The sequence below is a fragment of the Microcaecilia unicolor genome, chromosome 8, assembly GCF_901765095.1.
Source record: "Microcaecilia unicolor chromosome 8, aMicUni1.1, whole genome shotgun sequence".
Classification (NCBI taxonomy): domain Eukaryota; kingdom Metazoa; phylum Chordata; class Amphibia; order Gymnophiona; family Siphonopidae; genus Microcaecilia; species Microcaecilia unicolor.
Window position 1 is genome coordinate 216,735,316 of NC_044038.1, and position 26,344 is coordinate 216,761,659.

Sequence of the window (26,344 nt, forward strand, 5' to 3'; positions counted from 1 at the left end):
TTTAGGCACAGAACAGTCGAGGATGTGTAATTTTATTTTCACTTTTTTGCTCAGACACGCATTATGTAAAAAAAAAAAATTGATAAGAAATCCTCTCCTGAAAACCACCTATGTTTTCAGCGTTATGGACCATCATTTCCTTTTATTCATTACAGTTCTTTTGTTTGTGCATTGCGAAGGAATGCTTATTGATCTCATTAACATCCATTTAAATACAGTTTGCGGCCATCTGTACTGCACACATTTTAACACCTCCCCTTGAGCTTTCTGAGCATTCGGCACATATATGTGTGTGCAAACCCGGTGCACATTTACACTCGCGGTAGCTTTGTGCATCGACCCCTGAGATATGAATGATTTATACGTTTTGGTAGTCGCCTTCTTACATTTACTAATTATAGTTGTAACCCATTTCATTAATGTTCTTTCATGCATAAAAAGCATATGATGATCTTGCAAGTAATGCTTCTAGCATTCAAAAGCACAAATTGAAATTCTATAGCAAGAACTGGCAATAATAAAGTGAAGTATTCTTACTCTCTTCTGCCATTAATGAAACAAAGAAATAAAAAGCAAAATATGGTCTGGCTTGGGTGCTTAGTTGCCATTCTCTGTAGTTTTCAGGGTTTATTTATTATTTATTTATTACATTTGTATCCCACATTTTCCCACCTATTTGCAGGTTCAATGTGGCTTACAATAATACTGTAGGGGCGTTCGCCAATTCCAGTATAAACAGTTACACGGTGATGTTATGGTAGAATAGGATTCATGTGGAACAAACAAACATTAGGGAATCATATAGGGGAAAAGTAAATTTTTAAGGCTGCATGTTATGATATTTATTAATCTTAGTTAATAAAATTACTACTACTGTAAATCATAAAATTTATCTCCCCAAGTTACCTTGTCTTTTCCCCATGTGGCCGTTACTTTTTCCTTCCCTTCCTCTTCTCGTTCCAGCCCACATTTTCACTGGCTGTATGGCCCGAAGGCGCCTGATTGGCTTTTTGCCCAGAGAGCCAGTGAGGAATGCTGCTATTGGGGAGCACGCTGTATATCAGCGTGTGCACCCTACAGGAACCCTTGCTGTTGCTGCCTGCCCATCTGTTCCTGCCTGCTGCTGTCTACCCACCACCCGCTCTCACTGGTATGTACTGGGTCTGTGGGCCCCCTCTGGTATCCTCCCTCCCCCGGCAGTCCAGCATCCTCTCTGAGCCCCCTCCTTTGTGACGCAGTCAGCACATAGTCTGGAGGGGAGGAGGACGGGGGGGGGGGGGGAAAGAGGTGCAGTCACACAGGCTTGAGTGACTGCACCTCTCCTTCCTCCCCCCCCCCCCCCCCCCAAGACTGTGCTGCCTGTCTGATTTGTGACTGGGAGATCAGGCATGCAGTTCAGGTCTTGGGTGTCCTGGGTCTGTTGTAGAAGCAGTGTGTTCGTTCCCCTTAGGGAAAGGATTCAGTTTTTGTGCAATGATGACATCTAGTGGCTGGATTCCAGAATGTGTTGTGGTGTGTAACCTTCAACCTAGGACTACCACTACAATGGCTTGCCTAAAATGCATTGGGAGGGAATGTAAATAATGGTGGGGGGGTGGAATTCATTGTATAGCCCATAGTACCAGATTTGAGCTCTGGTGCTCACTGAGCTGAATACCAAAGAAATAGAAGAAAGCTTGTGTCATAAACAGAAAGCAAAATCTGCTGGAGGTGCTTTTCCATTTATTCATTTCAGCACTTCCTTCCTCACTTCTGTTTCAGCCAAAAAATATTATTTGGTAGTTGCTATGCTAATAGATTACAGTGAATTAAATTGAAAGACTCGTAGAAATGTGTTGGCCTTATGGACAAAGGTTTAAAAAGTTTCCACAAAGCAATCATGGGTCTACACTAAGGAGAGCAAAGGTGCTTACCTGTAACAAGTGTTCTCTGTTGACAGCAGAAAGAACGTAATGGACATAACACAAATTTTCCATTAGAAGATGCCCGAATGTGGTTGTGCCACATGAACTTTATCTTACCACAACATCACATTGTATTTGTTCACACCGGAGTCTGCAAACGCCTCTCCGGTACTATGTAAGCTACATTGAGCCTACAAATAGGTGGGGAAATGTGGGATACAAATGTAACAAATAAAATCAGGCACAGAAGTGGGTAGTGATACCTTGCCCCAGATTAGAACCAGCTCTTCCAGAGCTCAGAACAGCGTAAAGATCTGAGCATGCGGCCCCTTCCTGTGTGTGCAGCAGGTCCCTCAATGTAAAGTACATCCTGTTGCAGGTAAGCAATGTTTGTTTTCTCTGTTGACAAGCATGATTAGAATAGACATACAAGTGGGTGACTTCTATGCTGAGGGTTACTCCAGTTTCTTAGATAAATGCTCTGTTGAAAAGCAACTTGTTCACATGAAGAGGTGAGAGTTCATTAGATCACAAAGACAGACTGCTCAGTACAGTAGTACCCAAACCTGATCCTGGAGGCACCCCAGCCAGCCAGCCAGTCAGTTTTTCAGGCTATCTCGAATGAATATTCATGAGAGATTTGCATGCAGTGGAGGTAAGGCATGCAGATCTTTCCCATGAATATGCATTATGGATATCCTGAAAACTTGACTGGCTGGGGAGCCTCCAGGTCCAGCTTTAGGAATCACTGGCTCAGTACTTCGGCGCTGAGGCCTCGATGCTCAGAACCAAATCTGGGAACTAGATGCCATTAGTGCCAGACTAGCCGCCCGCATTTGCTCGCACTGAATGCTGACAGCCAACGAGTGTGTCAAACCATAGGAGCCAACTTTTCAAAATTATTGGGGTGCTAAGCCCAATGGAAATAACCCCTCCCTGGACACATCCAAGGAAATTTCTCAATATTGTGGGTGCTCAAGCACCCACAGAGTCTGCTCCAATGTGTCAAACAATGAGCTCACTAGCTATGGGTCTATTGAGCATGCACGCAAAACGGGGCCTCCCACATTCCTCCAATGCTCAGCAGGCAGTGTCCCAAACAAGGGTGCTCCTCCTGTGGCAAACTCTATGCCAGCTCAGAGCTGGCGTTAGGGTTGTGCCAAGCAGGTGAGGAATAGGGAGCCCTGACTGTCAAACCTAAGGCCTGGTGGTCCAGTGGACCCCTGACCCCCCCAAAGGACAACCTTGGTGGTCCAGTGGGACCCCCCAAAGGACTAAACCCTGGAGCTCCAGTGGGACCCCTACAAGGCACCCCCCCCTCCAGTGGCCTATCTGGAAGAAGGTGGAGGGAAGGAGTCCTATTCCCTCTTCCTGCTGGGCAGTCCTCAAAATGGTATTGCCCTTCCTGGTCATCCTGGGATGCACTGGGTGGGGCTTAACTACCATATAAGGTAATTCTAATTCTTCTAGCCAAAGTAACTGCCACTAGAAAAAGTTCTTTCCATATTAGGTCATTCGGATTCTATCAGCTTAAATGATAACTTCATGAAAGGATAACCTTCCAATCCCAAGGAACTGGTGATTTCAACATGAATGTAGCCTCTAGTGTATTTAGGTACAATGGAAGCTGGAACAGCACATGATGAGCTGAGAGAGTATACAGGTATTGGAGAATATTTGGACACATAATGGGGTCCTGGTTGTTAGTAGCAGATCAGTAAACCTTTTGGAAGCCAATGGATTACAGGGCCTGCAGCAAAAATGGTTGCACCAGATGCAAGTATTGTCAGACAAATCTGAATAATTTCTTTGGAGACCAGAGGGAGAGCACTAGATGTGGTGTTTTTAAATTTTAGCAAAGCCTTTGACATGGTTCTATCAAACATATAAAGGGCAAGTGACCGACTCACCTCCTGCAAATGCGCAGTAGAGACTTCCCTCTCTGTCTCGCCCCCACGTCAAGACGTGATGACGGAACAGAGAGGGAAACTGCACTAAGGTGTGCACCACACGGAAGGGGAGGGAGGGAACCACTGAGGTCGCTACCACTCCCCCCGCCCCCCCCGAGGTCACCGCTACCGCTTTCCTTCCCCCCCCCCCCCCCCCCCCGAGGTCACCACCGGACCCCCTCCACCCGGGCCGGGCCCTCTCTTCTCCATTTAACTTACAGCGCCGAAACCGCAGCAGTCAGATCAGCTCCGGTCGGCCTTCCTTCCCTGCCTGTGTTCCGCCCTCGCCGACATTGCGTCACACGAGGACGGGACACAGGCAGGGAAGGAAGGCCGACGGGAGGCGATCTGCCTGCTGCGGTTTCGGAGGTGAGGCGCTGTACGTTTAATGGACAGGAGAGGGCCCGGCCCGGGTGGAGGGGGCGGCGTGGCCTCAGGGGGGAGGGGCGGCAGCGACGACCTCGGGGGGGAGGGCAGGAGCAATGCTGGACATGGGAGGTCTCAGAAGGAAGGGGGGCCTTGGAGCTGGGAGGGATGGATGGAGGGGGGCCTTGGAGCTGGCTGGGAGGGCCGGCCTTAGAACGGGGAGGGAGGGACAGAGGGCCTTGGAGCTGGCAGGGAGTTTGCTGGACTCCCCTCCCCCTCCCCTCCCCTCCCCTCCAAGCTGCAAGGCCCCCCGCCCTCCCTCCTTCCCTGCCAGCTCCAAGCCCTCCTCCTGACCTCCGGAGGGGGCCTTGGAGCTGGCAGGGAAGGAGGGAGGGCGGGGGGCCTTGCAGCTTGGAGGGGAGGGAATGGGGCCTTGGAGCTGGGAGGGAGACATCAAAATAGAACATACCAATACTCGCCCGTTTTAACAGGCTTAACGGCTAGTATAGAATAGAAGACAAATAAACTGAGTGCCCTTGGTATGGGCCATAAGTTGACTTACTGGGTTGAGAGCTGGTTGAGTGGAATGCAACAGAGGGTAGTGGTAAATGGAGCTCATGCTGATGAAAAGAACCAGGGGTTCTTTTTAACATTTTTGTAAGCCTGCAAATAGGTGGGAAAATGTGGGATACAAGTGTAATAATAATGATATTGCTGAAGTGCTGCCTGATAAGGTTTACCTCTTTGTGGAGGATACCAGAAATTGCACTGATGGTGTGGATAACATGAGGAAGGACACAGCGAAGCTAGAGGAATGGTCTGGAATTTGACAGCCAAAATTTAATGCTAAAAAATGCAGGGTCATGCATTTGGGCTGCAAAAACCTGAGGGAACGGTACACTTAGGGGATGAAGAACTTGTATGCATGAAAGAGGAGCGGGACTTCTATTTCTTTATTTTTATTTTATTTCATTTTTTTAATTTTCTGATTTTGGAGAATATTATAAACTCACTCAGAATGGAGAAGGAAAATTAATAATACCTACTAGAATTCTTGGGTACAACTGAACAAATTATATTTTTATGACTTTTTTTTTTTTTTTTTTACATTTGTACCCCACGCTTTCCCACTCATGGCAGGCTCAATGCGGCTTACATGGGGCAATGGAGGGTTAAGTGACTTGCCCAGAATCACAAGGAGCTGCCTGTGCCTGAAGTGGGAATCGAACTCAGTTCCTCAAGACCAAAGTCCACCACCCTAACCACTAGGCCACTGCTCCACTGTTGCTACTATTTGAGATTCTACATGGAATGTTGCTATTCCACTAGCGAAGTCGGCCCTTGCAGATCACCAATGTGGCCGCGCAGGCTTCTGCATGTGGAATAGCAACATTCCATGAAGAATCTCCAATAGTAGCAACATTCCATGTAGAATCTCCAATAGTATCTATTTTATTTTTGTTACATTTATACCCTGCGCTTTCCCACTCATGGCAGGCTCAATGTGGCTTACATGGGACAATGGAGGGTTAAGTGACTTGCCCAGAGTCACAAGGAGCTGCCTGTGCCTGAAGTGGGAATCCAACTCAGTTCCCCAGGACCAAAGTCCACCACCCTAACCACTAGGCCACTCCTCCATATTACTGATATGGCATTGTATCCAGATGCTATATGTCCAGCTGTTTGTTTTTCTTCTGTTATTTCCTCTGTTCTGAGTTAAAGACATATTTAAAAGAAAAGAATCTGAGTTGCTTTCGGCCAATTAGGAGCACCCTTTTAGGCACTAGAGAGGGCTCCCTGACCAATCACAGCTGCGCTTCTGTAGCAGCTTAGCCATGTGAACAAACTGGCTGCATCCAGAGATGTATAGCTGCTCTTGTAAATGCGAGCACTGGTCACCCGACTGCACTCGGAGTTCTCTGGGCCAGGACGCCGGCCTGCTGCGGGGGTGAACTTAAATGGTGTCAGCACGGCACGGAACCGAACGCAATCTGGTTGCTCTGAGTCGGCTCTCAGCCTAGCTGCTCTATGTTGAGCCATTTTCTTAACCCTTCCCCATGGAGCCAGGGAAAGAGGACTTGCACTCCAATAAAACTGGATGGCATGAACTAGGAATTGGAAAGTACGCAGACAGATCCAGTAAGGCCTGGCTCATGCCTTTAATTCCACAGGTTTTATTTAAGAACCCAAGAAAACTAGATGCTTTTGTGTGGCAGGAGTTTTCAAACTGATCTGTGGGGCTCACCCAAGCAGTGGAAATTTTCAGGATTGCCCCCTTGAATTCAATGGGGGATATCCTGAAAACCCCAACGGGCTGGATGTGCCACAAGGACTGGGTTGAAAACCCCTCATTCTTAATTCCTAGACCTAGCCAACCTTGATCCTGTTGTGTGTGCTGTATCTTGTATTGTAGTGGGTTGAGTTCTTAAATAAAACTAGGGAATGAAAGAGCTGAACCAGGGTTGTTTTGACATGTTTTACAGGAGGACTAAACAGCGATCATAAATAAAATTTAAAAAAAAGATTAACCTTGTCATCAGGAGCCAGGGCTGCCTTACCGCACTGGTCATTGCTCAGACTGGTCCTGGGTCCCTTAACCCTCCATTACCTCAGGGCAAACTTTGTAAGCCTTCTAGGCTCAGCTCAATACCTATAGTAGTTAAATGTAATTCACTTTGACCTACTGCAAAAGTGTAAGCTCAATCCAAAATATTGATTGGGATTTAACTACCTTTATGAAAATATACACCTATGGTAGTGTACTGATAAGGGCTTTTTTTTTTTGAGGGGGGTACTTGGAGGTACTGAGTACCAGCACCTTTTCCATTGTCTGCTGAAATTGACCCATGGTCCCCAAGTTTTAATGAAAGAGCTCAGGCTGTACACACCAATTCTGCCTTGTCATAGATTCTGTGACTGGTTGCAGGGGCCCTGGCTATTGAGGGGTGGGTCTCTCAGTGATCACCCCACCCTTGAAGGGTGGCTTGGCATTTGCGTACCGGCACCTTTTTCACTAGAACAAACACACTGGTACTGATGGACATAAAATAACATTTACAATTCTGTTACCAGTGTAAAACAATATTAAAATGACCACATCTATGCATCAATTCAATCGGAGGTAAAAAGGGAGATAGCTATTGCTTTAATAAATTAGTATTACTACTACTATACAAAGGATTGCAGCAGTTCTGCATGCAAGTGTTTACAAATTATATTTCAAATAGGAAGTGATGTTGATTGTAATACCCTTATACATGTGTGAAGCAAAGGCATGTTTGTCCTATAAGTTATGTTTAGTGAGCAGTTCTATCTTAGTGGTGTATGTAACTAAGATTCTGTAATAGGTTCTACCTCTAGTACCAGGTTTATTCTAAGGCAGAGAAAAATGCTACAAAACCAAATGAACCACCACCCCACTCACAGTCCAGATGTTGAAAACCTACTGTGCAACACCACCCCTAACCCCCTGACCTCAACTACCTACAGCTCAACCTGCCAATGGGTAGCAACACCAAAGGTAATGTGCCTTGGACCATTACTACTGTGGTGGTGTTCATTGACTCAATTGAGTGGAGGAGTGGCCTAGTGGTTAGGGTGGTGGACTTTGGTCCTGAGGAACTGAGTTCAATTCCCGGCACAGGCAGCTCCTTGTGACTCTGAGCAAGTCACTTAACCCTCTGTTGCCCCATGTAAGCCGCATTGAGCCTGCCATGAGTGGGATAGTGTGGGGTACAAATGTAACAAAAATAAAAAAAAAATTGTTAGATGCTACTCAAATACCTAACTTCATGTGAATCACACAGATGAGAGCTTAGACCTAGAAATTATTCAGCCATGCCCCTCTTGGGGGGAAAAGTGTAACTAGGGTAGGGCCTAGGCCTTGCCATAGTCCTGCCTGTAGTAATTTGTTTTACTGTTGCTATTCTGTAAATTGTTTCTTATTATTGTAATCACTGTAGTAACTTTGTTCATGCCCAAGAAAACTCACTGCAATCCTGAAACGTCTAAGAGTACCAGGGCTCTGTAAGTAGTTTACATAGAGGCTTATTTTCAAAGCACTTAGCCTCCCAAAGTTCCATAGAAACCTATGGAACTTTGGAAGGCTAAGTGCTTTGAAAATATGCCTCATAGTAGATGACGGCAGAAAAAGACCTGCACGGTCCATCCAGTCTGCCCAACAAGATAAACTCATATGTGCTACTTTTTGTGTATATTTTATTTATTTTTGTTACATTTGTACCCCATGCTATCCCACTCATGGCAGGCTCAATGCAGCTTACATGGGGCAACAGAGGGTTAAGTGACTTGCCCAGAGTCACAAGGAGCTGCCTGTGCCAGGAATCGAACTCAGTTCCTCAGGACCAAAGTCCACCACCCTAACCACTAGGCCACTCCTCCACCCTACTTTGATTTGTACCTGTCCTCTTCAGGGCACAGACCGTATAAGTCTGCCCAGCACTATCCCCGCCTCACAACCACCAGCCCTGCCGCCCACCACCGGCTCTGGCACAGTACCAGGGCTCCGTAAGTAGTTTAGATAGACAAGATGGTCCCTTATTCCTAATAGACCCCTCCCCCCCCAAAAAAAAAATTATATAACTATAGCTATTCGAGCAAGCGCCTTCGTTGGGCCCAAGGAGGGGTAATTTGTATTGTGTTTACTTATCCCCGTCTCCCAACCTGCCCTCATTGTGTCACTGCATCTCCTGGTTGGCCAGAATACATTAATGCAACTAGCTAGAATGAGGGAACACCTAACCACACTGGGAAACAGATCTGATGTGCAAGAAAAGCATGCAACAGCAAGCTTCAGGATGTGAACGGAATGAGAGAGGTTTTTTTTCCAAGTCCATAGCATTGCTTTTTTTTTTTAGAACAGCATTTGGACTATGAGCCTTTTCTTTCTTTATATTTTATTTATTAATATTTACCTCGGTAGCAGCAGCTATAACTGGGTTCAATAGAAATCCACTAAGTTGAAGAGTGGTGTATCAAGAAGTACAGATCACTGTGAAAAAGTAATATTTTATTATTATTATATTTGTATAGCGCTACCAGATGCACGCAGTGCTGAACACCTGACACAGAGAGACAGTCCCTGCTCGATAGAGCTTACAGTCTAAAAATACAGACAGACAAGACAATTAAGGGTGAGGAAAGTACTGGGTGAGAAGGAACAAGGATAGGGGAATTGAGTAGTGGCAGGGCCGGTCCAACCCAGTAAGCGAGGTAAGCATGGCAGGAGGGCGCCGACCTCTAGAGGGCGCCACCACGCCATGTTTACCCTCGCCGCTTACCTCAGCTCCCGGACCCCGACAGCAGCCCTGCCTTCGGTTTCCTGCTCCAGTACCCGCGCCGCCCTGGGGCATTTAAATCTTGTATTTAAATTTACCTCCGACGTCACAGCAGCTGTGCAGTGTCAGTGAAAGCGCTGCTGCCCGACGTCTCTAGCTTTCCCTTCGTTCGTTCCCTCTCAGTGTCCCACCCTCGCAAGGAAATGTCAGAAGAAGGCGGGACACTGAGGGAACGAACACGTGAAGGGAAGGCTGGGAGACGTCGGCAGCAGCACTTTCACTGACGCTGTGCAGCTGCTGCGACATCGGAGGTAAATGTAAACACAAGATTTAAACCAGAGAAGAGGGCGGGCAGGTGAACATGGGAGCGGGAGGGCAGGGGAGAGAGGAGCATTGATCGATGGACATGGATGGGATGGGTAGGGCCCAGGGAGAGAGGAGAAATTGCTGGACATGGAGGGGAGGGAGGAGAATTGCTGGATATGGATGGATGGAGGAGGGAAGGGGAGAGAGGAGCATCGATGGACAAGGATGGACATGGATGGGAGATCAAGGCCCAGGGAGAGAGGAGAAATTGCTGGACATGGAGGGGAGGGAGGAGAATTGCTGGATATGGATGGATGGATGGAGGAGGGAAGGGGAGAGAGGCGCATCGATGGACAAAGATTGACATGGATGGGAGGGCAGGGCCCCGGGAGAGAGAAGAAATTGCTGGACATGGAGGGGAGGGCAGGGGAGAGAGAGGAGAATTGCTGGATATGGATGGATGGAGAGGGGAAGCCGGGGAGAGGAGAATTGCTGGATATGGATGGATAGATGGATGGAGGAGGGCAGGGGAGTTGCTGGACATGGGTGGATGGAGGGGAGGGCAGGGAGAGAATTGTTGGACATGGATGGATGGATGGATGGATGGATGGATGGAGAGGAGGGAAGGGAAGGGAAGACAGGTGTAATATTTTCAATGATGCCATGGCTAGTAAAAGGGGTGTGACTACTGTAGGGGCGGAGCCATAGTGATCCCGCCCCTGGATAGGTAGGGGCGCTGACTAATAGGCTGCAGGAGGGCTCCAGAAACCCTAGGACCGGCCCTGAGTAGTGGTTAGGAGCCAAAAGCAGTGGTGAAAAGGTGGGGTTTCAGCATAGATTTGAAAACAGGTAGAGATGGAGCTAGGCGTACAGGCTCAGGAAGTCCATTCCAGGCATAAGGTGCCGCGAGGGAAAAGGAACGAAGTCTGGAATTAGCAGTGGAGGAGAAGGGGAACGACAAGAGAGATTTGTCCAGCGAGCGGAGTTTATGGGGAGGAATGTAGGGAGAGATGACAGAGAAGAGGTAATGGGGGGGGGGGGGGGGGGGGGGGGTGCAGAATGGATGCATTTAAAGGTCAGTAAGAGAAGTTTGAACTGTACCTGGAAGCGGACAGGGAGCCAGTGAAGTGACTTGAGGAGTGGGCTAGTGTGGGTAAAACGATTTTGGCGGAAAATATTTAGGGTCCAGGGACCGCATATGTACGTATAAGTTCTCTGCATGCAATAACCACTAGCATTTCCACAGTCGTTAATCCCAGGTTGAAAAAAACACGACTTGTCAGACTTTCACAAAGCCACGCCCACTTCTGACATACACCGGCGTGTCCACGCCCACTGAAACCGCTGCTCCCGCTAACGCAACTTTCGACGGCCCCGGCCGGCGTGCGCGCGCGCGCGCGGTCGCTCCCTCGGCCGGCGGCGTTTCCGCAGCGCGGTAACGTCACGGAAAGGGGCGGAGAATCAGGAGGAGGCCGGAGCTGGGCCACAGCGACGCAAGATGGCGACGACCACGGGCTCGGGTGAGCTGCAAGAAAGAGATGGGCTGAAAAGGGACAAAAAGCGAGCGGAAGCAAGGAGGGGCCGCCTTGCGGGCGCGCGGTTTCCCCTGGGGGGATGGAGCTGGCGCTGGTTTTCGGCCGGAAACCTCGGGCTCGGTCCCTGGAGTGAGGCTGAGAGGTGTCAAAGTTTCCTGGTGCCGGAGCGCGGCCTTCCTCTGTGCTGGGTGAATGTGCTCTGTCAGGCTCCCCGGCGGCTTTTCCGCTCTTACTCTTCTCTTGAGGTTCCTTTGCGCTGCTCTTGGAAGGGAAGGGGGAAGGGAACGGCTTTGCGAGGCGAGGAGGAAGCGCGTTAGTGCGCTGCGGGGAGTCTCTTCGCAGCTTACCTGTCACCCGCGCTGGAGCTGGGAAAAACTGTGCTTGATGGACGTTCATGAAATGAGACTGGCCTGCCCGTGCGTTGGGTTGGACTGATCGGTGGGGTATTAGTCTCGGGAGTGGGGTGGCTGTTCTGCTCTGTCCCTCGCAGGGCGTGCCTGCTGCAGCACTGCTACCAGCTGCCCTACACCTCATAAGCTCCGGATTTCCTTGCATTAGTTTCCCAATAGTGATTGTAGTGCAACTGGCATAAGAGTTAAAAAAAAAGAAGCCCAGTGATGGGTGTGCACATAGGAGCCGAATCTGTGGGTGCTTGAAGCACCCTCAATATTGAGAAAAGGCCTTGTATGTGTCCAAGGAAGGGTTATTTCCACTGGGCTTAGCACCCCCCCAATAATTTTGAAAAGTTGGTTTCCTATGGGTGTGCAGATAGCTTTGATTCCCCCCCCCCCCCCCATTTTTCCCTTCTTTTCCCCTAAAAAAAAAGTCGTTCTTTTTTGCACAGACCATCAGTGGCCATTTATCCCTGCTGCTTAAATACACACACTGACCTATGATAGACAATAGCTACCTAAGTTTTAATAGAAATGGTTTTGGAGGCGCTATCTTGTTGACATAAGACAAAGTGGTTCAGAGAAAGGCAACAAAAGGGTTTGTGCTAAAACATATGAGAAGAGACTTGAGGACCTGGATATTTGTACCCTAGAAGATAGGAGGGTATTAATATGCAAGTACACCTTTTCCAGAGAAGGGAAAGTACTAGAATTAGAGGACATGAATTGAGGTTGCTGGGGAGTTGACTTAGGAGCACTGTCAGGAAGCGTTTTTTTCATGGAGAGGATGGTAAATGCCTTCCTGTGGGAGATGGTGGAGACAAAAATGGTTAAAGAATTCAAGATTGTGTGGAATAAACATAAAAGGATTGTTATACAGAAAGAGAATGGAGCCAAAACAAAACTTAGCGTGCTTGGGCGGCAAATCCAGTAGTTGTAAGGCTAATGCCCGATAATGGCTAGACAGATCTGGAGTGGGCTTCGATAGCAACTCCAATAGTTGAAAATTAAGCCAGTGCTGAGAAGACTTGTGCTGTGAAAATGGAAAGGCCAGATCAACTATGCATATGTTATCATATCGTAAACTGTGAGTTTATCTTGTTGGGCAGACTGGATCGACCATGCAGGTCTTTATCTGCTGACATCTGTTTTGTTACAAAGATCTAGTAAGGGCTTAATATGTGTTTTGTTTTCTAATGAAGACATTTATGAAGCGTATGCCTCCAGTAGAGGACTTAATAGCATGGTTGTGAATGTATTTTATAATGCTACTAGTAACAACCACTCATTTGCACTAATAAGTATAGTAATACATTAAGGGCATTCAAGAAGTATGTTGGACATATCAATTTGTAGGTGAAATAATACTGCCTATGAAATATCCCATCAGAGTGTGTTCATTACATACCTCAAGTTTTCAGCACTCCCTAACACATGTGTTTGTAATGTAGTGTAGTTGCTTCTTGTGCCTGATGTTTAATAAGTATTTAATACGTGCACATAACAGAGGCAAACAGTTAATTAGAAAAGTACCTGATTGTTTGCCTATTCAGTAGAGCAAAGTTCTGAAATGAATACTCAAAACATTAAGATTGTAGATGTGATAAAACATTTATTCTGTGGTGTATTTGAACCCCCTGATTTTTAAAGTACATGTAATGATGCATCTCTTCTTACTCCTTTCTAAAGTAGGACTAATTGAATGTAACTTAGTATATGAAAGCTACTTTCTTTTTTGGTACATTAAAGGTGTGTTGCTTTTCTAGTCTGCAGCATCATTATTACATGTATTGTTTTGGTTGTTTAATTAAATCAAACACAAAAATCCACTAAGGACCTGTTTACTGAAGTGTGCTTAGCAGTACAATGAATTAGTGAGCAGTCACTCTGGCATGACAGGATTAATTTGCTCTCTAAAAGCGTGGAATGGGAAATGAGCAGGTTATGGGTAGAGAAAGGGAGTGGACTGCACTTTATATTTAGCACAATGTACTTAAAGCAGGTGTCCATACTCCTAAATTGTGACTGTTGGGCAGACTAGATGGACCGTACAGGTCTTTATCTGCCATCATTTAGTATGTTACTATGAATGCACTTGGTAAAGAACTTTTCTGTATGAGGCCATGCTGGGAGTGCCCCCAAAGGTTAGTGCAAAGCCTTTGTATTTAACATGGGGTAAGTGTACAAAAATTTACCACACTTTAGTAAGCAGGTGAAACAATTCCAGTGACTATAATTTTTTCAAAGCATATACTTGCATGTATATGTAGATAGAATATGAAGGAATTATTTCTTTAAAACTTGTTTGTACTATTAGAGTAAGTCTACGTGTATCCTACAATTGTGCATTCAAGTTTGTTTCCCATATGCTGTGTATTGCAAAGCGCAACAATTCATATATAATCTATCTTTCTGTAGTCAGCATGCATTTACAGTAACTTCTAAGTAAATAGTTGCCACAAACTTCTGGACCTTTGGGGAAAATTTTTGCATGCTGAGCATTGGAGAGTAATATTTTTTGTGAGAATTCAGTCTTAGGATAACTGAAGAACATAGGTCCCTTCTGTATATTAATGAGTTATGGTGCGGGTGTTTGTTTTTAAGTCCAGTAAAAACGTACTGTAGTCTACAACGATTGCAGCAGTTTATTTAACGTTGCAAATAAGTTTTTCTGTTCCCATGTCCCAAATGCATTTTTTTTTGGCCCAGTAGTTTCCTCCATTTTCCCTTCTTCCAGCTTAGAATTCTAAAGAACATATTAGTTTTCAAGGTTTTTATCTTTCACATTGTTACATACTTTAACTACTGATTAGAATAGAGCATCAGCAACCTTTCTGATATTATCACCCTACCAACAAATCATTTTACCTTTTGTTAACCCATATTGCCTACTACTAACCATAGTTTGTAAATTTTAAATTTCATTTTCTGATGGCATTTTACTGTTTGCAAAATAAGCTATTCAGATAAAGTATTTTCTTTTGTTCTCTCCTTGTTATAGGCATTTATTATTGATTTCTGCTCTTTATACATCCCTAGAATAACCATTTAGTTTCTTAGTACATAAGAACATTCTCATTTGAAAGGTTATCCTTGGGTTGTATCGATATTGTGACTAGGTGATAGCTTGCAGGTGGCTATTCTTTCTTTACATTAGCTACAGACTGCTAGAGCTGCAAGACCACCACATGCAAATTAATAAAGTAATGAATTTAATCGAAATGTGAATCTCCTGAGCCTTTTGCAGTTCTTGAAATTCTACCCATTTTGACAATGAGCAGAAACTGAATAGGAGTATAAAAAAATATTGATGACAAGTTGAGTATAAAGATTAGTTAGCAACTTGAGAGGGAAATGTAGATTTTCTGCAAAGTAATTTTATGTACAGAAAGAAATGTATATATTTGAACTTCAAATTGGGGTCTGAAAATACACTTGTGTGGGCTGATTCCCCTCAAATATTTGATAATCTTGTTCTGCTTTTCATGACTAAAAATTTTAGTTGACATTTTGTCACACGTAAACCTGGATCAGGAAGTAGTTACAAAACTTCCTTTAGTAGTAAGCTCTTTCTTTACCATTTCAGTTTTCATTTGCCAGAAGAAGCTAATTGGAGCTTGGGCTGGTGCGAAGTGAGTTCACTTTATATCCTACACAGTTTTTCTCCAGAGTTGAAGGACTGAGCAGCTAGATGTTTATAATTACCACTTTGAATGAAAAATACAAGCTCAAAGCATTCCTAGGGCATAGGGGGAGATCTAAGAATTATATAACCTAGAATTTCTATTTAAGAGCATCTTTGTATTTAACCCTGTAGGAAACTAGAACCAAATTTAATCTCGACCATGGCCAGGGCTTGTGCAGTATATAAATCTAAGGGATATCACGCATGTTTTTCTTTTATCAAATTCTTAGATGTCCTATGATTGTTCTAAATAGAAAATAGCCATCTGTTTCCTACAGATTAATTGCTGCTGTCATAGGAGCCTGTATTGTACATCGGTGGGCTGTTTTTCTATCATATTCTTGTTACAATCTGACTCTTTTTTAAGGTACTAATCATTAGTAATACAAGCATTGCTAAAACTGATCTTTTTTCTTTTAGTTAGACTGTGATGGAGGTCATGTGTTTTATTTTCACAAGCTTGTTTGTAACTACCTTTTCAATTTCTGTTAATTACAGGCGTAAAAGTTCCCCGTAATTTTCGACTGTTGGAAGAACTTGAAGAGGGCCAGAAAGGTGTTGGGGATGGGACAGTTAGTTGGGGTCTAGAAGATGATGAGGATATGACACTTACAAGATGGACAGGAATGATTATTGGACCTCCAAGAGTAAGTGGCACATTACAGATGAAATGCTACTGTAGATAAATTCCTCCCCAAAAGTCCACAATGGGAGAGAACATCTTACAACATAAAAATAATATACAAAATTAAAAATAGGAAAGGGTTCCTTCTCCATCCAGTGGTCTAATTATGCAGTTGCCTTTGATGGCGAAAAACCTAGGTGTTGTTGAAACACTTTATTTCTGTGGAAGATCCCAATTGCGTCTTTTTTGGCCTCCTAGTTCCTCATTTCTCATCTGAGTTGGAATCAGTAATGGGATCCTGGTACCTTGAGGTCTTTATTTGCAACTACCAGAATACTTTAGTCTTACTTACTAGACCCCCTTCCCTGTTCTAGTCTGGCCTCAGGAGCCACTTCTGCAGTGACCAAGAGCCATGTTCTAGTGCTGTGTCATGGGCTCTAAAGTCAGCCCTCTGGTGTTGATTCTTGATGATTGTGACTCCCCTGCCTTTGCAGCATCCCCAGCTAACCCTGAGTGCAAAAGACCTGACTCAGAAAGCAGACCAAAGACTCTCTGCATGGAAGTGCATGGTCTGCCAATGAGCCTATTGCACTTTGATATGCTGCATCAAAATCCTCTGGCTTGTATGCATAATGATATGGGCATATAAATGTTACGGACAAACCATATATTTGTGTAAACTGTAATACCTGCTGATAATTTTTACTTAGTGATGCACCATTTTTCTTTCAGACAATTTATGAAAACCGAATATACAGCCTTAAAATAGAGTGTGGTCCTAAATATCCTGAAGCACCTCCGTTTGTAAGATTTGTAACAAAAATTAATATGAATGGAGTAAATAGTTCTAATGGAGTGGTAAGTTGTTGGTTTTTTTTGTTGTTGTTGTTGTTCTGCATCCAAGGAAGAGAGGAGAAGAAAAAAAGTAATTTAAATGTTCAAATAGCTAAAGAGTTAGCACATTGAAAGGGTAGTTTTATATGGTTAATCATAAACATTTTATTTTGGAAGGTGAAGTGATATGTTGAGTTATTTGATAGATTTTAGCACAGAATGTGGGTTTAAGACCTAGAAAACAAAATTAAAGGTCTCCAAAGAAGTTTTGACACTTATCTGCATAATTTTATTTCATGTACAGTCAGTCTGATCTCAAACGTTCAGGTCGTGTGAAGTTACAACACTGATAATGTTACCAGTTGCATTAGTTTTTGTTCCATTTACTAAGACTTACCAAACAAAACAAAATTTAAAAGGATTTTAAAAAAATAGAGGCAATTGCAAGATTACAGTGGAATCTTATAGCATTTCAAAAACTGTAAATTAGTTTCCTTATAATTCACAGGGATGTACTGATCCCTTCTACCAGCCCCAGCCAGCAAAGAGGAGACTCTTGGATGTACAAGTATTAACTATGCGATTAATGCATCACTTAACCAGGTGCAATTAAAAATATTAAATCATAGTTATAGAATTTAATTTCACTTCAGCATTTGCTGTCTCCTCCAAATGTCTCTTCTGCTCTCTTCCACTCCCGACCCCTGTCCTCAGCACGATCCAGCATATTTCCCTCCACCCATGATTCAACATCACACACACCCCCACCCATCAACCTACCTTAAAAATGGTCTTCTGTTGGTCCTCAGCAGTTGACAGTGGCTGCCTGTGGCAGAGGATCCCAGGCTTTCCCTCTAGTCCATTCTGCTTCCTCTGATATCACTTCTTGCTTTTGCATGGGTGGCATGAGTCAGAGGGAAAGCTTTGGACCTGTGATAGGAGAATCTCCTGCCTGTTTAAATCTCCTCCTGCCCGGCATTTTCAGTGGCACTTAACTGGATAGTGCTACTGAAAATGCCCAAAAAGTGGCTATCTTGGGGACATTCCGGGGGCACAGTTGGCACTTAGCCAGTTCAGATAACTAGATAAATAGGACCGTATAAAATGCAGTCCTATCTTTATGTGGTTCTTTATAGCTGAGTAGGTGTTTAATATAGCTTACCAGGCTATGTTTTAACCGGCTCCCTATACTTGGAAATTTGATGCCGGAGCCCAGATATGGCCCGGCATTGAATTTCTGGGTTTGATGCTGGCGGCCATCAGCAAAACACTCACCACCGTCTGAATATCAGGCCGTTACTGTAAAATGTATAGGGCTGGCTTTCACCTCTTGTGAGATATTTTGTTTGTTCATTCATTCTTATACCCACAATTATCCAAAAATAAGTTTCAGTTCGGTGTGGCTAACAATTAGGAAAAATTACAAATTGCGTTGTACAGTTACATAGCAGTAATGAACATCAGTTAACACATTCATTAACCATAACATTTCTTGAAAAGGTAGGTTTTTCTGCAGTGAAGGGAATTTGTACTTCTTGGGAATTAATTCCACCATTTAGAACCCAGGTAGCTGAATCCAGCAGTATAAATGGATTTGTAAGTTACGTTTCTACAGTTAGGTAAATGAAGTAGTAAATAACCTCTGGTTCCAGGACTCACATTTCTTGTTGATAAGGCAGTCGAGTCTAGCATGTATTCAGGAGACATTCCAAAAAGTATTTTGAAAATTAGAGTGCTAGTTTTGAGAAATAATCTGGCTTTAATAGGGAGCCAATGTAGCATTACGAGCAGCGAGGTTACTCTTTCATATTTTGACTTTTTGATTAATTTTAGCAAAGTATGCCTAACTCCCCCAATTTAAATAATGAATGGGGTGTGCAGATGTGTTCTATACAATATTATGTACAGAGCTGTCTGTAGATCTTAAAACCACAGTGTATTATGTATGCATATACAGTGGCGTGAAGTCCTGTATCACCTGTATAAATTACAGCTTTTTGATATCATTTTATAGTTTCTCTTGCTTGAGGAAATGCATGCTAGTTATATCATTTTGTTGCAAATATCCTGCATTCATACAAATTGTCTGCCTTCATTGAAATCACCGTCTTGCACTGTTTGGGTAGACTTATAGGTAACTTCCTCCTGATGCTGGAACCAGTGACTTGGGGATCCTCAATCCCTGCCAGCTGAAGACTTTGGCATCTCTTCCTCCACAACATTTGGTGGGGGGGAGGGGGGGGCCTTAAGTCCACTCCCCCAACCCCCCGGTACCTTTAAATTCTTTAGGGCTTCTCCGACAGTGAGCAGCAACTCCTTAAGAATATAAGCGCTTCCATACTGGGACAGACCGAAGGTCCATCAAACCTAGTATCCTGTTTTCCAACAGTTGCTAACTCTTTCCCCTTACTCGTGCCAGCTCAGAACCTTCCATCTGCTGCAACTTCCTGGTTACATGAAAAGGAAGTTGTGTCAGAGGGTAGGCTCTGAGCCAGTGCAAGCAAGAGGAAGGAGTTGCTTCTTACTACTGGCGAAGCCCTAAAGGATTTAAAGGTACTTGGGGGGATTGAAGTCGAGGGAGTGGAGTTAAATGACCCCCCTCCAATCATCTGGGGGGCGGGGATAGATGCCGTGCAGGGCAGGGTTGTCATGCCCACTCAAATTGGGTGTCTGGCTACGCCTCTGGTGGGAACAAATATATTTCCCCTGGTCTCAGATGCTGCCGTATTTCATACTGGTTGGCCAGCATACCAAAATCCATGAAATTCAAATGTCAGGACTTGTTACAAGAGAACTGAGTTTTGAGGGCTTCATGAAGAGGGCTATTCGAACAGAGAGAGTATCACAAGAATAGGGCGTAATCAGAGTACTGTGATTTGAGTACTACAAAAGAAGATGGAGACCAGAGATACAAAGGTCAAATACCGCTGTGGGTTGCCAAGGAAGACAACTGTCGGGCAGGATTGTATTTTCAGGAGGACGTCTCGCGAATAGAAAACTTACATCTCTTCAGCTCTTAAGACATTGACAGTACAAATGTTCAATTACAGTGAATTCATGCACTATAAGAAGATACCTAGAATTTGGTCAGGGGGTGCAGGGCCATTAAAAAAACACAACTGACAGTTGAATAAAGGAAGAGATGGTCAAAGTGGAGCAAAGAAATGTACTTTTGTCACTGAAAAAAGCCTCCCACATTTTGCATTTTGGGACGTCCAGAAGAAAGCATATGTAAGATGATTTCCAGGGGAAGAATTCAAACCAGTGCGCCCCTGTCTGTGAAGTATCCCACAAAAGTGATGTTCTGGGGTTATATGACAGCAACTGGTGGTGGAAGGTATGGTGAATGTAAAGAAATATGTGAAAATTATACAGAAATATGTTGCTGCTAGCTGGGCATTTGTCCTGGAAGATCACCAGAGAACGACAGTGCTCCTTGTCATGGGGCGAAGACCGTTGTCGCCTTGTTCTTCTCCATTCAACTACAATTGACTGTTCAGTTCCCAGATTTCAATCCCATCAAGAATCTGTGGCACAAGGTGTCCGAGTGACTGCCAATGAAAAAACATGAACTCGGTCATTGATTTTAGCCTGGAACAGGATTATCACACGTGACCAGCTTGTAAAGCTTGTCCCCTCCGTGCCTGAGCGATGTTGACTTGTCTGCATGAGTAAAAGTTGACCAAGTATTGAATACAATAAAGCAGAAACAATCCTTTTTCAGGACTAAATGTTAAAATGAAAAGCAAAACTAATGTAGATATTAGAGGTGTACTAAATAGCATATTTTACTATTCAACCGAATACGAATAATAGGCATTGAGATTTAAAATAAGAAGAAAAGCAACGTGAAATCAGAGATCAAGTGTTTATTTCAGTAGGAATTAGCACAGTAGAGCCCTGGGTTATTCATTTTCAAATTTAAATTGCTATTTGGCTGAATACGAATAATGTATTCAGGACACTATTCATGCCGAATTGAATAAAAATATTCAGTACAGCCGTAGTAGATATTAAAATAGTCATTATAATAAGATGGTTCTTTTGATACAACAACAATAATGTGGAGATTCAAAATAGCAAACTAGTAACATATTCTGTGTTTTATATTTAGGGTTATAGAGGTGCCAACAGTAGTGTATATTGCGAGTGATGGTATATAGTAACCCAGAATGAGAATTAGAACAGCATAAAATACTCAGTTACACAGCTTCAAAATTTTTTTTAGACTACCAAATCAGATTTCAGCCAAGTGATGCAGAACGTATGAACACCACCATAATTGTATGTTGATGTCCTATCTAAATATATATACGTAAGCCATCTAGAAAGTTACCTTAAGGAAAGAGGGTGAGAATAAGGCAGTATTTCCACATTGTGAATGCTTTTGATGTATTTTTGATCAACTGGAATTTTTTTTTTTTTGCCTGTTAGGTTGTAGGAGCTCCATGGCTTGCATAGTAATTTAGCTGGAGGAGGGAGAGGTGTTTAAATGAAAAATACTCATAATGATTCAGGAACTAGCTAGTAAACCTGTCAACTGAGGCGCCAATGCACAAAAGTCCCCGTAAAAAACAACAAAACGTTGCTTTCAGATCCCTGGTAAAAGTTAACGAGTTTGAAATAGTGAGCGATTCCCAAAGGAAATCTCATGCAAATGAGCTGCTCATAATTACAGCAAGCAGCTTAGTAGGGAAAGTGCCAGTGCATGCGTAAAACAGCCACCCGCTAAGTAGCAGATGCGTAGGACAGTCACTCGCAAAGTGTCAATGGCTGTGCTCATGCCCAGAACAGTGTATCCACAGTGTTCCACTGCTACACGTCTTTCATACATGCATATCAGACATATAAATGGCAAGTGACCGACTCACCTGCAAATGCACAGTAGAGTCGGAACACTGAGAGTGTAGAAGTCCAAGCCCCGCCTCCACCAGCAGTACAGCCCAATAGGGAGGAGGGCTTGGACATGTGCGTGGAAATCGGAGGAGGCGGGAGCAGGGAGGGAAGGAGGGGCCAGAACTGGGAAACAGACGCAGCGATGGAGAACTGACGGCACGACGACGGTGGAAAGAGGGGGGCGATGCCGTGGGGGGGTCAAAGGTGGGGGCGACGGCGGGGACGGCAGGGCACAGGAGGTCACAATCGCGGAGGATGGAGGGTAGGGGAGAGAACAGTTGATGGACACGGGTGGATAGAGCGGATGGGAGGGGGAAAGGGTTGCTGGACATGGGGGCAGGGCAGGGGAGAGGTCAGGGTTGGTGGACGGGGGGGGGGGGGGGGGGGGAGGCCATAGGAAAACAAAAAACTAGCCTGTTGTTACGGGCTTAACGGCTAGTAAACAATAAACCCCCCTGGGATGTGAATTTTTCTTTGTGGGGTTCCACACCACCTTTCATGCCCCAGGGGGTTTATTGTTTATACATGTGTGTATGAAACCCGTGTGTAGCTTTTATTTTTTGAAAACTGCAGGTGCCGTAGGCGCACTTTGCACAGCGTGCTGTTTGGTTTCAGGACAGCTTCTTCACAGTGCCGTTACATGCGACGTTTACTATTTAAATATGACAGCAGACTGCTCCGCCAAGAAGCCACCATCGTACTGAGACAGCTCCTGACCTCCTGTAAAAATTTGCTCATTAAAGGGAGACGCTCCTTTCTGTGCATCACACGGAATACTCATTTTAATACTAATCAGCTTGTTGTAATAAATTTGCATACAATTCTCGGCTGCTACTGCGAACGGTAAAAACCATGCAGGACCCCTTTGTGCAGTACTCGCTGAATAACATGCACACAAACTTGGATTGAACCAGTCAAAATCGGACATTCTAGCACTAAGCTTTGTGCATCCTGAGTGGAAGTAGAACCCACTTTTGTAATAACATACAAAACATAAGTTTAAGCATTACATTAAAAATTCCAAACTACAACAAGAGCGGGGTGGGGGGGGGGGGGGTTAGCTGGGAGTGGCCACTTGAGTAGAATGCTATACACAGGGGAACACTCCTGTTGATATGTTCTTTTTTTTGTTATATGTGTTTTTTTTGGATTGTTTTGATATTGCAAAAAAATTGTAATCTTGGTATTCTCGTTCTGATAATGAAATATATTTTATATAAAAATTCCAAGCTACATTGTAAATGGTACTGCTGAATGTCAGAGCAAATATTAATCTTTTTTTTATTTCATGTTTAGGTGGATCCAAGAGCCATATCAGTTCTAGCAAAGTGGCAAAATTCATATAGCATCAAAGTTGTTCTGCAAGAACTTCGGCGTCTAATGATGTCTAAAGAAAATATGAAACTCCCTCAGCCACCTGAAGGACAGTGTTACAGCAATTAAGTCGCCCCCCCCCCCCCCCCCCCCATCTTTTATTCAATTTAAGCTGTCTTCATTTTCCACAGTAGTAAATTTTCTAGATATATCTTGTAGACCTCAGAATACTGGAGAAGATGTTCCCATTTAAAGGCAATTTATCTCGAGATACTGTAAATGATTTTTTTTTTCCATTGGAAATATAAGTTGTGGTATAACAATCCTGTCGTGTAACCACTGTGTCCATAGTTGAACTTCTGATGTCAAAAAAAAAAAAAAATCTATTTAAATTTATTACTATCGAACCGTGTGGCATATTTAACTCAACTGTGAAAATGTACATCATACAATCACCTTGCTGCAATTCTAGCCTTTTTTTTTATTTTTTTGTTGTTTTACTTATGCTTTTTTTTTTTTTTTCCTCTTTGCAGTAGAATTGAAACTCAGGGCTATTTATTAGAGTCTACACACAAAGGTTTTTAAGCATCCAGTTTTGTACTGGACTCCATGGACTACTAATAGGGATGTATGCTAACCATAGTCATTCCTCCCTTTGTGCTGCCTCTAGTAAAGGCTGAATTATGGAAGATATGGGATTTGTTTCTGTTTGTCATTATCTACCTTAGTCAAGTTTAGAGCAGGTTTGGCATTCTGCTCCTTAACCTGCATCCTAGGCATAGAATGTATCCCCCCCCCCCCCCCCCCCAATACTATTTGGGGTTTCAGAATTCATACGCCCTCTCCCTTCCTGTTATGGTGCATTTTGGTTTTAATACCTTTGTTAAGCCTATTGTCATTCTTTAAAGCTTGAAGTTTGTAGCTATTGGCCAGTAGAGGGGTGACGGAGTGACCTCTTTACTTTCCACCTCTTTTTGCCTTCTCGCTAGAGCTATTCATTTTTCCACTGAGCTTGGTCTTTACTGGCCTGTGACAACAGGATTCTCCCTAGATTGTTCACCACCCAGGGTTTTCAGCATAACCCTGATACATCGTTACAAGGCTGAGTATGGCTGCTGTTAGCAAGTGACTCATATCCACTATTAAGTTCTCAGCAGTGAAATGAGTAGGAATATCCGAGTATACACTCCAGTGCAGCATACTTACTTTTAACATCTTTGAAGTATTTTATTTTGGAATAAGCTCCATTTCTGATCTTAATTGTCCTGCACAATGGTTTGTTTGTCTCCTGTTTGGTGGTGGAGACATTTGCCTTGGGGCTAAATCTGAATGGAAGAATTGCTCTGGGAAATTTCAGAAAAATATGTAAACTATAAAGACCTTTTACTGGATAATATTCCTGACAAATCACTACCGCTTTCTGATTATTTTGGACCACTGTCTGCTGAAGTGTGGATACAAGCTTAAATAAAGACAAATCAATGTGTTCTAAGTTTTTTATTTTATTTTTTACTTGTGTCTGTAAAGTCACCTGTTAGAGCAGCATCGACAACCAAGTTACTGAATTATTACCGTGTTTTTTTTTTCCTAAAGGAAAATACTGAATATTAGTTGTAAGGATTTAGCATCCTTTGTGATTTAAAGCATAACAGTATTGCATAAGCAGCCTTTTTATTGTCAGACCATTGCCTGATTTTAATGTAATAAAAGTGTGCATTAATATTATTTATGCTAATCTTTTCTTAGACCTCTGTGTAGCCTGGTGCTTTCCCATTACAGTGATCCTTAAAGATTTTTTTTTTAATACCGTTAGCTCAGATAAAGGCTTTGTTTTATTCTGATATTTGGTACAATAAGCCTTGAAAAGGTTTCTTTATCTGGCAATCTTGTGAAAACAAAATACTGGTCTTTGCTGTGGAATTTGACAGAGTAAACACGGCTAGCTTGTTAACCTTGATCTGATTGAAGACTGCAACAGTTCTTTCACATTTCAAAGAAAAAGTGTCAGTAAATGGATCCTTTGCAGTTCAAGCCTGATCTTCTTTCTAGTTAACTAGTGGTTGGCCCTGTAGTGTTGTCTCCAAATTGCTAAGAGACTGTCATGAATTTATTTGTAATGTGGTTTTCTGGGCCAGAATGGTTTGGCCTGTTTTAATCCCATAACAATTCTGGATTCCACAGTGGTAGTTTTTTCTGTTACACCAGCAAGAAATTATTCTGGGGTATATGAGCATACATTGTTCCTGGTTTCAATGTGACCTTGTTTTTAATATTTTTCTGAGTACCACCACAGTAACTGGATAAGTGAATGATATATTAGGGATTGGGTGGGTGGATTTATTTTTTTGAAGTTTTATTTATTTATTTATTTATTTATTTATTTATTTATTTATTTATTTTATTTTATTTTTTTTTAAAGTTTGAATAGTTCATGAAAATTCGATCAGGGAAAATAACCAATAAGGAAACATTTTTCCAGAAAACACAATGCCATCCCAAACTCCAAGCTGTAGAATAACTTTTGTTTAAAAAAAACAAATTGGCTCTGGGGGCTATCTCAGGTGTTCAGTGTCAGTGGACAGGCAACCTGCTTTTATTCCTGGGTCCAGCTTCTGCTCCTCAGCCCAGCCAGAGGTAGCAATGCTGCAGCACGCAGGGCCTCTTGAAGTGTAGGGGTAGGGAGTCTTCGTTCAACTAGCATCAACAAGGCATTTGGCTTTCTATTTCACAGCCCTTGCCTTTTAGATCTCGTTGCAGTTCACAGTGAGATGTCTGTGAAAGGTTTTAAATCTGCACTAACCTGGTTTTTTCAGCAAGCCTATGGCATATATCTGGTTGACTTCTGATCGCCACACCGAAGAGCAGTGTGAAATATTGTTACTTGTATTTTAAGGAATCAATCTGGGATGTATGTCGGTGTGTCTGGTAGTCTGAAGATTTTAGCAATGGTCTTATGAAAGAGGGAAAATATCCAGAATGGTGAAGAAAGGTTAATGGCCTACTGGAGACAAATTCTAACTGAGCTGGAAACAAAGCAGTTAGAGGAAATTAGTGATCAAAAAAAGGAAAGAAGCTGTGATGACTTCTCCAGAGCTAATTGTGCAATTTTATTCTCTTGTGTAGTTTCATAACTACTGTAGTATAAATGGGGCTGGTATTCCAAGCTTCTTGCTTGTGTCAGTGTCTCCCCTTGTGCTTGTGCTCTGGTGTGCCTATAGTTCTGAACGTGGTAAAAGCAGTT

At 43.4% G+C, this 26,344-nt stretch overlaps 1 protein-coding gene across 2 annotated transcripts; it reads left to right on the forward strand.

Annotated features, from left to right (window-relative positions):
• The first annotated feature begins 11,245 nt into the window (after nt 1-11,245).
• On the forward strand, nt 11,246-24,828 carry UBE2V1 (ubiquitin conjugating enzyme E2 V1). 2 transcript variants are annotated; one of them, XM_030211293.1, is made up of 5 exons: nt 11,289-11,342; nt 15,336-15,381; nt 15,933-16,081; nt 16,792-16,917; nt 23,086-24,828. In XM_030211293.1, the coding sequence occupies exons 3-5, from the start codon at nt 16,037-16,039 to the stop codon at nt 23,230-23,232; spliced, it is 318 nt and encodes a 105-aa protein (XP_030067153.1). In that variant the 5' UTR covers nt 11,289-11,342; nt 15,336-15,381; nt 15,933-16,036; the 3' UTR covers nt 23,233-24,828. The 2 variants fall into 2 exon arrangements, with proteins under 2 accessions (XP_030067152.1, XP_030067153.1); XM_030211292.1 differs by lacking the exon at nt 15,336-15,381 and having other exon boundaries at nt 11,246-11,342.
• Nucleotides 24,829-26,344: the final 1,516 nt, after the last annotated feature.

Bases quoted from the DNA above. Each gene is read 5' to 3' on its own strand.
- UBE2V1 (XM_030211292.1), top strand. From the start codon at position 11,321: ATGGCGACGACCACGGGCTCGG. The intron at 16,082-16,791 runs GTAAGTGGCACA...TTTTTCTTTCAG, and splicing joins TGATTATTGGACCTCCAAGA to ACAATTTATGAAAACCGAAT. The intron at 16,918-23,085 runs GTAAGTTGTTGG...TTTCATGTTTAG, and splicing joins TAAATAGTTCTAATGGAGTG to GTGGATCCAAGAGCCATATC.